At 41.7% G+C, this 12,142-nt stretch overlaps 1 protein-coding gene across 1 annotated transcript in view; it reads left to right on the top strand.

Moving 5' to 3' along the window:
• TBCA (tubulin folding cofactor A) overlaps nucleotides 1–6,710 on the top strand; it is a 49,951-nt gene extending 43,241 nt beyond the window's left edge. Inside the window, exons 3-4 of the mRNA XM_075854887.1 lie at nucleotides 3,666–3,752; nucleotides 6,476–6,710. Of these exons, the coding sequence (XP_075711002.1) occupies nucleotides 3,666–3,752; nucleotides 6,476–6,556 (168 nt within the window). The 3' untranslated portion in view covers nucleotides 6,557–6,710. The remainder of the gene's footprint in view (nucleotides 1–3,665; nucleotides 3,753–6,475) is intronic.
• The last annotated feature ends 5,432 nt before the right edge of the window (nucleotides 6,711–12,142 follow it).

The following is a 12,142-nucleotide window of genomic DNA, read 5'->3' as shown; positions in this document are numbered from 1 at the left end:
GTCAGTCTCACAGACATAGGAGCAGGTGCAGACTGATTACCCACAGGCGTCGACACAGAAGCGGTGTCTGGCAGATCCTTTACAGCAGGCTACAGGTTTCAAGCAATATGGGAAAGAAAAAGGATCTATCTGCTGCCGAAAAGCTTGAAATAGTGCAATACCTTGGACAAGGTATGAAAATATTGGATATTTCAAGAAAACGTAGGCGTGATCATCGTACTGTGAAAAGATTTGTGGCTGATTCAGAGCACAGACGGGTTCGTTCAGATAAAGGCATAATGAGGAAGGTTTCTGCCAGACAAATTAATAGGATTAGGAGAGCAGCTGCTAAAATGCCATTGCAAAGCAGCAAACAGGTATTTGAAGCCGCTGGTGCTTCTGGAATCCCGCGAACCTCAAGGTGTAGGATCCTCCAGAGGTTTTTTCAAGTGTGCATAAAGCTATTATTCGGCCACCCCTAAACAATGCTCACAAGCAAAAATGGTTGCAGTGGGCTCAGAAATACATGAAGACTAATTTTCAAACCGTGTTGTTTACTGATGAGTGCCGTGCAACCCTGGATGGTCCAGATGGATGGAGTAGTGGATGGTTGGTGAATGGCCACCATGTCCCAACAAGGCTGCGACGTCAGCAAGGAGGTGGCGGAGTCGTGTTTTGGGCTGGAATCATGGGGAGAGAGCTGGTAGGCCCCTTTAGGGTCCCTGACGGTGTGAAAATGACCTCTGCAAAGTACGTAGAGATTATGACTGACCACTTTCTTCCGTGGTACAAAAAGAAGAACCGTGCCTTCCGTAGCAAAATTATCTTAATGCATAACAATGCACCATCTCATGCTGCAAAGAATACCTCTGTGTCATTGGCTGCTATGGGCATAAAAGGAGAGAAACTCATGGTGTGGCCCCCATGTTCCCCTGACCTCAACCCTATTGAGAACCTTTGGAGCATCCTCAAGCAAAATATCTATGAGGGTGGGAGGCAGTTCACATCAAAACAGAAGCTCTGGGAGGCTATTCTGACATCCTGCAAAGATATTCAAGCAGAAACTGTCCAAATACTCACAAATTCAATGGATGCAAGAATTGTGAAGGTGATATCAAAGAAAGGGTCCTATGTTAACATGTAACTTGGCCTGCTAAGTTTTTTTTTGATTGAGAGAGCTTTTGATTTCTGTAAATATGACCTCCTGATGCTGCAAATTCAACAAATTACCATTTTAGTTCTCTTTACAACCTTTAAAATGTTTTGATCTCTGTTGTGCATAATAATTTGAAACCGAGCATTTTGAGTTTTTTTACTTCCAAAAAAAAAAATCTGTTATCATTAGGAGATTTGTTCAATAAAATTTGCATTATACTCCAACGGTTGATGGCTTGAAGATTATACTGACTGTCATTTGCATCGACTAATTAGGAAAATCAGCGAAAAATAACATTTGCATAATAATTTGGAATGCGGTGTATACTACGGAGTTGCAGGTACTCTCTGTGCTGTTATATGGTGCAGTGTACAGGGCCAAGTTACCGAGAAATTCTCCCCTAAACAATGCTACCATTTTGGGGTACTTGTGACTTTTTTGATCACTTCTTATAAAAAAAATTTTTAAATCCAGGTGACCAAAAAAATAAATTGTCATTGTTTTTTATTTACATTTTTTTTATGGTGTCCACCGTGCAGTAAAAATATCGTATTATTATAGTTCAGGCCGTTCTGAACGCAGCGATACCTATTATGTATAGCTTTTTTTTCCTTTATAAAGGACTTGATCAGGGAAACAGGGCGATTTCTTATTTTTATTACTTAAAGGGAATGTGTCGCTTTAGTTAAACAGTTAGTGTATAAGTGATTAAACATTGTTTTAATTTTTTCACGAGTCAGGAAATATTATAAATTAGATTCTAATTTATAAAATTTCCCTGTGCTGGTCACTAGAGGGAGCAATTCCAAAAATTGCAGCATTGGCATGTGGTAAAGCAAACACATTGCTTTATGCTGCAAAATTTGAGAAGACCCACTCGCTCCAGCGTCCTCAAACAATCCCCCCTCCTTTATCCTGGCTAGTGCCAGGAGAAAGGAGGGGATTGAATGTACAAACCTCCTACACTGTGTGCCGCCATTTTTTGAGCGAATACACAGTACTACACTATACAGGCTTGCATACAGTGGTAATCACACAGTAACACATGAACAAACACAGACACACACACACATACATAACTTACCTGCTCCTGCCGCCGCCGCTCCCTCCGGTCCGTCTGCTCCCTCCGCTCCTAGTGCTTGCTTCAGAACACATGTCCGGAAGCCGCGACCGGAAGTAGTAATCTTACTGTCCGGCCGCGGCTTCCGGTCCACAAGAAAATGGCGCCGTATGTCGCTCGGCCGAAGACCTTCCATTTGGACTGTGTTGGAGCGGCGCATGCGCCGTTCCCACACAGACAGCGTACACCATAGTGAATGTGAACGGCTCCCGTTCGCATTCTCTATGGGGATGTATGTGCCGTATTCCATCTCTGTATGTGTCGTTAATCGACACATACAGAAATGGAAAAAAAAAATGGCAGCCCCACAGAGAAGAAAAAGTTAGAAAATAAAAAAAAAAGTAAAACACACACAAATTTTGGTTTAATAAAACACTAAAAGCAAATTGATAGAAACATTTTTTTTTTCGCGACACCCTTCCTTTAAAACTTTTATTTATTTTTCTTTTCATTTTTTTGTAATTTTTTTTTTATACTTGGGGACTCGAAGACTTGATCTTCTGATCCCCTGTACAATACATTGCACTACTTATGTAGTGCAGTGTATTGCAACTGTCATTTTTCAACTGACTGTCTATTAGGTCCTGCCTTGGGCAGGACTTAATAGGCTTCCGTACATGGCCCACCAGGAAGCCAGTGCTAGGCTTCCTGGTTGCCATAGCAACCATCGACACCCCGCAATTGCTCGTGGGAGCCCCCTCCCTCTGTCAACCACTTAAATGCGGCGGTTGCTATTGACCGCCGCAATGAAGGGGTTAAACGGCGGTGATCAGAGGTAACTGTGATCGACGCTGTTGCAACGGGATGTCAGCTGAATATTACAGCTGACACCAGCTGAAGATTAAGTGAGCATCTGATGGAACATAACACTTTTTTTTTTTTTACTTTTTTTTCTCTATTGGATTTACAGAAATCTGAAACATCTCTCAGGCATATAGAAAATTGCCCCCTATGGCTCTGTACAACTCTGAGTGAGTGGTACATAAGCTCTTACATTACACAGTCGTTATAGGATTTTTCGGTTGGGACTGACCTAATTAATTCGGTTTTTTTTATTAGTTTTTATTTAAATGCATGCCCTCTTTTTCCAAGTATCAAGTAAGTTAAAATATCCTTCTAGCACTTACATTTCACTATCTGGCTATTGAAAACTTTTTGTCCATTCCTTCTTTACCATTAGTAGATCTGCATAGAAGGATCAAGTTCAGCTTTGATGTTTGTGTGTTGATCCAGAAAAAGGCAAACACTGTCTAGAATGTAAACCTCTATAAGGAAGTAAAATCTCTGATTACAATAAAGAATTGAAGAATAAGTGTTCCAATTGGTCCTATCATCCATACAGTCTTGAGATTATAATCTATTATTCAAAGTTTAATTTGGTAAAAATGTCTGTTTATTTTTCCTTTACAGATTGAAGTGTTACAGGAATCTCTCATGATGGTCCCAGATTGCCACCGCAGGCTAGAAGCAGCACATACGGATCTCGCACAGGTCTTAGTAAGTACATATGTCTGTCAATTCTTCAAAGACTATACACGTGTCCTTGTTTTAAAGTTTATCATATTATCTACATACAGGCACAGGTTATGTTGTACTTCTGCTTACAATATGTTTTAGCTCAGATGCTTGAATCTTCTACATAGTCACTAAAGGCCCTTTTACACAAGCCAACAATCGAGCAAACTGTCATTCATATGAACGCTCGTTTCCGATCATTGCTTTATATAAACAGGACAATAATCAGCTGATGACAACGCTCGTTCATCGCATCTTTTATGCAGCTAGAAAAATGAGCGCTAGTCGGCAGCACACCTGCCTGTGTTGCCGACATGAAGGAAATGCATGTGGCCGAGAGATCATAGTAACGAGCGCTTGTCCCCATACTCGAAGATGCGAGGACAAGCTGTAGTTTCTATTGGTACCATTTTGGGGTGTATGGGACTTTTTGATCACTCTTTGTTAGATATTTTTTTTTTTTTTTGTGGGAGAGGCCATAACCAAAAACCAGCATTTCTGGCGCTTAAGATCTTTTTTTTTTTTTTTTTTCTACGCCGTTCACATTGTGGGTTAAATAATGTTATATTGTAATAGTTCAGGCTTTTTTTTTTTTTTACAGATGTGGCGATAGCAATTATTTTTGGTTTTTATTTTTTATGATGCTTTAGGGGGAAAATTGGAAAAGGTTTTTGTTTTTTAACTTTTAATACTTTGTACTTGAGTAAAATAAAGGGTTTTTTTGGGGGGTTTTTTTTTCACTTTTTTTTTTAATTTATTACTAGTCCCCCTAGATGACTTGAACCAGCTATTATTGGATGGCTTGCACTATATACTGCAATACTAACGCAGTTTTATTATCGTGCTTCTGACAGGCTGGAGCCAGGGCTTAATTGGAGAGAGACCTGGGCCTTCATTAGGCCACCCAGGCTGCCTTGCCCACCATCGGCACCCAGCGATCGCATTGTGCGGGGCTGTCAGAGGGGTCGCTCCCCTCTTTCTAACGCCTTAGATGTCGTGGTCGCTATTGACCACTGCATCTAAGGGGTTAAACGAGCGGGATCCCGCTCATTACACTGAAGTTTTGGCTGTAACCTACTTCTGACACCCGCATTGTATGGAGCGGGCTCAGCCCATAAACCTGCTCAATACTTCCCCCTACCCGGCTATGACGTAACTATACATAATACGTTGGGAAGGGATTAAGATTATACAGATTTTGTAAGAATTTAATGTTTTGAATACTAAAGGGAACATCTTTTTCCAGATTATTTTGTTATCTTTTGAATGAAAGAAAATGAAAGTAGTGACTTTGGTGTCCGTCTTCTTTTTACTTTCAGTGGTCTCAATGAACCAGCTACATTATGTACCAGTGGTTGTCCTTGTGCTGGTTTTAGGGTATGTGCACACGTAGTGACCAAAAACGTCTGAAAATACAGAGCTGCTTTCAAGGGAAAACAGCCCCTGATTTTCAGACGTTTTTTGAGCAACTCGCATTTTTTGCGGCGTTTTTTACGTCCGTTTTTGGAGCTGTTTTCATTGGAGTCTATGAGAAAACAGCTCCAAAAACGTCCAAAGAAGTGTCCTGTACTTCTTTTTACGAGGCGTAATTTTACGCGTCGTAATTGCCGTACGACGCGTAAAATTACGCGTCGTGGGAACAATACAGCATTATACTCATAGAAAGTAATGGGCAGATGTTTGACAACGTATTTGAGATGTATTTTCAGACGTAAAATGAGGCAAAAAACGCCTCGTATACGTCTGAAAATAGGTCGTGTGAACCCAGCCTTAGCTGAGACTTTGACACAAAAGATACAGCCCTTGCTAGGCCATGATACGCCCATTAGAATAAAGTCCTTGTTTAGCATTTTATAAATCTGATCTAGTCTTAAGCAAAATACATTCAAAGTTTGGAAAAGTGTTTTTTTTTTTTTCCCTTTTAAATGTTCACACAGTTTTTTTTACATGGAAACCGTGCCAAAAAACTCGTCAAACGGCCTGAAAATGCCTCCCATTGATTTCAGTGGGAGGCGGAGGTGTCTTTTTCCCGCGAGCGGTAAAACACTCGCGGGAAAAATAAGCGACATGCCCTATCTTCGGGCGTTTTATGCCTCTGACCTCCCATTGACATCGATGGGAGGCAGAGAAAGCGTATCTCGCAGCGTTTTATGGCCGCGGGCGAAAATTGGCGTGCAGGGTGAGGAAAATCTGCCTCAAACTTCCAAACGGAATTTTGAGGCAGAAATTCCGCCTGCAAAAAACTCAGTGTGAACATAGCCTAAAGGATCGGCAGGTTCCTTTGACTATCCCATCCTGTACTTGTCTATACACTTCTTACAAGGAGTCACAATACTGTACACTTCTTTAAATAGCGTTTAACATTTGTGTTTTATTCAGATATATTCTGACTTTTATATGGCAGTCAATGTTAATCTTCTTTGTATGCAGGGCTGGAAAACTTTTTTTTTTTTTTCCTGCAAATAGATGGCTTATACACCAAGAAATTTGTGCCTGGTGTGTAACTTTTTGGGTTGTTTACGATTGATGTCTACGGAAGTTCTTTTGGAGTGTTTGTACAAGCAGAGAAGCCGCCAGGACACTGTAGACTTCATTGTAATATCATTGTGTCACTGATGGGTGCCCCAGTCATAAGTTCAGACAAAAAGTAGAGGTATGTGTGGATCATCCTCCATGTTTAAATAGACCATCTTTCTTTCTTGTAGGATAATGAAAAAGACTTAGAAGAGACCGAGGAATTTAAAGATGCCCGTGCCATGCTGGACTCTGTGAAATTAGATGCATGAGCGATCGCCAGCCTCCGATTTTATGCCTTGACGCCATTCCACTGTCCTGTTTGAAAATTGGGGAACTTGAATGCATTTCCATAGCCTAACAATGAATGGACAAGATTCCAGTTGTGTAACTTCAAGGATGTAGAAAATAAATGACTTAATCTTATACAGATATGTAGCAGTGTGATTACTGGTTGGTTAGTCAAGGGAAAAATGCCAGTATTCTGGTTCCTTGCAGGAAGGGTTTTGTGATGAAGCAAGGTCGTATGAGGAGAACTTCACAGGAAGGGGGGGATGGAGTTTCGAATGTTTCAGATGACTTGTTACACGGAGCTTACTTAGTGGAGAAATAGTCTCTCTTAGGCCTTATTTACAAGAACGTTTGTTTTTTGCGCATTGCAGTTCCGTTTGTCATAAGTGTTTGGTGCGTGGCAGCGTGATTTTCACACATATGCCATCCTCATGACACGTGGTTTTGAGGTTTAGAAAAAAAAATGGAAGTGGTTTTATTTTTCCCTTCATTTCTTGACCTACTGTTGCGCGAATCACGCGGAGCACACGGAAGTGCATCAGTGTGCTGCGCATGATTTTCACGCACCCATTGACTTCAATGGGTGCGTGATGCGCAAAAAACGCTCAAGTACAGGACATGTCGTGAGTTACACGCAGCGGACACACTCTGCGTGAAAACACGGAATGTCTGAATGGCCCCATTGACTTATATAGGTCCGTGCGACGCATGTATCACGGACGTGAAACACATTCGTGTAAATAAGGCCTCACCAGCAGAAATGAAAGGGTTGTCCAGTCGTAAGAAATTGATGGCTTATCCTCAGGATAGGCCATCAACATCTGATTGGTGGGGGTCCGACTCCTCTGCCGATCAGCTGTTTTGAAGGGGCAGCGGCGCTTATATGAGCGTTGCTTCCCTTTGTTTCCTCATCTTCCCATACTGTTTATCTCAGACACACTTGTAGAGAATGTATTGAAGTGAATGGGAGAAGGCTGTAATACTGTGAACCACCACTACAAGTGTGTCGGTGAATCCCAGTACAAGCAGTGGCAGTAATGAAGGGGAAGCAGCGCTCGTACAAGCGCTGCTTCCCCTTCAAACGAGCTTATCGGGAGTTGGACCCCCCCGACCTGCGTATAGGCCATCAATTTCTTAGGTCTGGACAACTCCTTTTAATGGGAGTATAAATACACAAAACTTTTTATAGGAGGGAACTGGTTTATGTCAGGAATATCTTCTTCTACCGGCTTTATAGGTATAGCTGCTTTATAGGTATAGCTGCTTTATCAGTGTTTGTGTACACATCTATCTGTTTTATAAGCCTTTTAGTGCTTGTCTACACACAACAGAATTGCTGCAAAAATTTTCTGCAGCAATTATGTTGAAAAACGCAGACATTCCACTGCGGCAAAAACTCACCATTTCCTACGGTTTTTACGTCAGAAAATGGCGCGTATTTTGCTGCGTTTTTCACAATGTTAGGAGATGGAGACCTCTCCTGGAAAAACGCAGCAATTATGTCCACGTTCCACAGCAGGAATTGACATGCTGTGGTCCGAAAAATACGCACAGCGGGTCAATTTCTGCTAAGAATTTTTACGCAGCATGTGGATGAGATCTGGTAAATGTCATCCACTATGCTGCTACTGTATTCTGCTGCGTTTTTCCCGTCCGAAATTAGAGCTGGAAAAAACGCGTTCCTGTATATACTTCAGTTCACACAACCATCTGGGCATGTTAGCTTGTTTTTTCTGTTCTCCGTTCCTGTATTTCAGGTCTCAGAATGTTCATTACATGGTATTGCATATAATTGTGTCTGGCGCCTGTAATGTGGTATACTTACACTCTTTGATCGGTCTCCGATATACACTACCAGATGATGGGAAATAAAATATTGCCTTCCTGTTTATCTCGATTACTTTCTAGCATTTCCTCACTGGTTATTTTTTGTGGCTTGGTGAAGATGCTCCTTATAATTTATACGCATTTGTTTCATTATTTTTATTTTCTCGTACATACATTAATCTCCCAGTTGCTAAATACAATATATTCCAAATATACCAGCCTGCGACTTGTTCAGTATTGTTGGTAGGGGGGTCGCCAGATCTCATAGCATCTGGAATCTGACTTCTTATACCAGCCTTCTTTATGCAGTCGAGTTGAGACCTCCGTTTTCATTCATCATAATCCATGTTAACAGAAAAACCTTTAAAGTGAAACTTTGCTTTCGTTCCAATTAATGGCTTGATATACAGTTATTAACCCCTTAGTGACCACTAATACGCCTTTTCACGTCAGCCTAGTCTAAGTCCTGCACGGGTCTCCCGTGCAGGCAGGAGCCGGGGCTCTGCTGTCTGATGACAGCTGAGCTCCTGCTCCAACGCCCGCGATCGAAGTTTACTTCGATCGCGGCCGTTTAACCCGTTAAATGCCGCCGTCAATAGCGACCGCGGCATTTAACTTTGTTTACAGAGGGAGGGCGCTCCCTCTGTCACCCATCGGCGGCCCGCGAATGAAATCGCGGGTCTCCGATGGGGTGTCATGGCAGCCGGGGGACTGATAAAAGCCCCCAGGTCTGCCCTGGACATATGCCTGTTAGGACGCACCGGAGGCACGTCCTAACAGATTGCCTGTCAGATTTACACTGACAGGCAATAATGCTCTGGTATACGAAGTATACCAAAGCATTATAGCAGCGATCGGAATATCGCACAGTAAAGTCCCCTAGTGGGACTAATAAAATCAGTCATCAAAGTGAAATAAATATTATTAATAAAAAGTACAGTAAAAAAATAAATCCATTTTTTTCCATAAAAAGTGGTTTTATTTAGTAGAAGTGTAAAAAAAAAAAAAGTACACATATGTGGTATCGCCGCGACCGTAATGACTCCATTAATAAAGTTAATATCTAATTTAAACCGCAAAGTGAACACCGTAAAAAAAAAACGCAAAAAAACATGGCGAAATTGCAGTTTTTTTCCATTGCCCCCCAAAAAAGTCATAATAAAAATGAATCAATAAGTCCCACGCACCCCAAAACAGTACCATTCAAAACTACGTCTTGTCCCGCAGAAAACAAGCCCAAAAAATCACTACATTGATGGAAAAATAAAAAAATTACGGCTCTTGGAAAGAGACGATGCAAAAGCAAATAATTTTAGTTCAAAAGTGTTTTTATTGTGCAAAAGTCGTAAAACATAAAAAAACCTCCACATATGTGGTATCGCCGTAATCGTACCGACCCATAGAATAAAGGTAACATGTTAATTACGTCGCATAGTGAACGGCGTCAATTTAAAAACGCATAGAACAATGGCGAAATTTCAGGTTTTTTTTATAATCTCCCCCTAAAAGGTTAATAAAAGTTAATATAAAAATTATATGTACCCAAAAATGGTGCCATTAAAAAGCACAACTAATCCCGCAAAAAAACAAGTCCTCATACAGCTATGTAGACGAAAAAATAAGAACGTTATAGCTCTTTGAATGCGACTATAGAAAAACGAATAAAATAGCTTGGTCATTAGGGCCTAAAATGGGCTGGTCACTAAGGGGTTAAGAACCATATATCTGTCAATAATATGCATTGTCTATCTAAATACTAGAGATGAACAAAACTTTGAAAGTCTTCAAGGTGGCGGATGTGTCAGCCAGCAATCTTCCTATCACAAAACTCTGTTTCCCTAATTTAAGACAATGGAGTCTAAAATACAGATCTGTACAGCGGAAATAGGGTTCAGTAATTAGAAAAAAGGGACAATTGACAGAGGGTGAATTACAAAAATGAGCCCATGAACTTTCTCATCTCTACAAAATACTAATCTGGTTGCCATCTACTCGAGGCAACCAGTAATCCACATAAAGACACCTGCAGAAAGCAACTCTATCCGACAGTTCTCTAATATGTATGGCCAGCTTTAGGCCTCATTTACACGAGCGTATTATACGCGCGTGCGACGCGCGTGCTTTTCACGCGTGTCGTACGCACCTATAATAGTCTATGGGGCTGTTTAGACGATGCGTGAATTTTGCGCTGCGTGAGTGCGTTGCGTAAAACTCACGACATGTTCTATATTCTTGCGTTTTTCACGCAACACGCACCCATTGACTTCAATGGGTGCGTGAAAACAACGCATGCCACACTGACGGTCCTGCGTTGCATGCGCGAAAATCACGCAAGAGCTGTCAAAAGGATGAATGTAAACAGAAAAGCACCACGTGCTTTTCTGGTTACAAACATCCAAACGGAGTGTCAAATTAGAGATGAGCGCACCGAACTTCAGCGGGTTCGGCCGAACTCGTTTTGACAGAACTCGGCAAAAAATGTTCGGGTACGCGACGTCAGGAGACAGTCACTGCCCACGGTGCTGAAAGAGTTAAACTGGTTCAGCACCATGGACAGTGACTTTCGATCACAATATACATATACGTGTAAAAAAAAACAGAAGTTCGGACTTACCGATAAGTCCCGGCTCCTTCCTCCAGTCCGACCTCCCGGGATGACAATTCAGGCCAAGTGACAGCTGCAGCCAATCACAGGCCAAGCACAGGCTGCAGCCAATCACAGGCTGCAGCGGTCTCATGGCCTGCCGCGTCATCCTGGGAGGTGGGGCCGGATGACAAGAGAGGGACGCGTCACCAAGGCAACGGCCGGGAGACCGGACTGGAGGAAGCAGGCAGTTCATGGTAAGTGTGAACGTCTTTTTTTTATTCACAGGTTGGTGTATATTGTGATCGGCATTCACTGTCGAGGGTGCTGAAAGAGTTACTGCCGATCAGTTAGCTCTTTCAGCACCTTGGACAGTGACGGGCGTCGACTACCTCATCTCTATGATGGCGGCTGCGCGAAAATCACGCAGCCGCGCATCATACACGGATGACACACGGAGCTGTCAATTGCCTTTTGCGCACGCAAAACGCAGCGTTTTTTTGCGCGCGCAAAACGCACACGCTCGTGTAAATGAGGCCTTACACAGTAACTGGCTGCGATCGCTCACGACTTCAACATAAACGTGCGGGGGTGGGGCGAGTTCTTGTGACGGACGTCTGGGATTGGAGAAAACACTGTTTTATGTGACAGCCCTGGGCCGGACATAGGCCTCCAGGGGATTACACACGATCACCCTGTACTGCCTCTATTTTCCATTCCACATTTCTTTATTGTTATTATTATATAGCATTAGAATACTAAATGTAAACTGTAAAAGTCCCCACGTGGGACAAAAAAATATAATTAAAGTTTAATAAAATAATTTGTAAAAAAAATAAAATTATAAACACACAAACTATTTATCAAATAAGTAAAAAAAAGCAAAAAAAAATACATTCACTCAACCCATAAATGTAAAACATTATTTAAGGTGTTCGAAGAACAAAAAAATGCTGTAATTGAATTTATGCATTTAAATGGTCACTGTCGTTTCACCTAACTTATGATAATTATATAGGCGCAATTACCACCTTCTAAAGTGTAATATATTCTTATTACCAAATCTTGTTTCCAGGTGAAAAATCACTCAACACACTGCCACTAGGTGTCTCACTTCTGAGTTATTTGCAGTCCAATCTCCATCAGGTTCTTTCCG

Source organism: Rhinoderma darwinii, chromosome 1 (genome assembly GCF_050947455.1).
Source record: "Rhinoderma darwinii isolate aRhiDar2 chromosome 1, aRhiDar2.hap1, whole genome shotgun sequence".
Lineage (NCBI taxonomy): Eukaryota > Metazoa > Chordata > Amphibia > Anura > Rhinodermatidae > Rhinoderma > Rhinoderma darwinii.
This window is presented reverse-complemented; position numbering and strand designations above follow the sequence as displayed.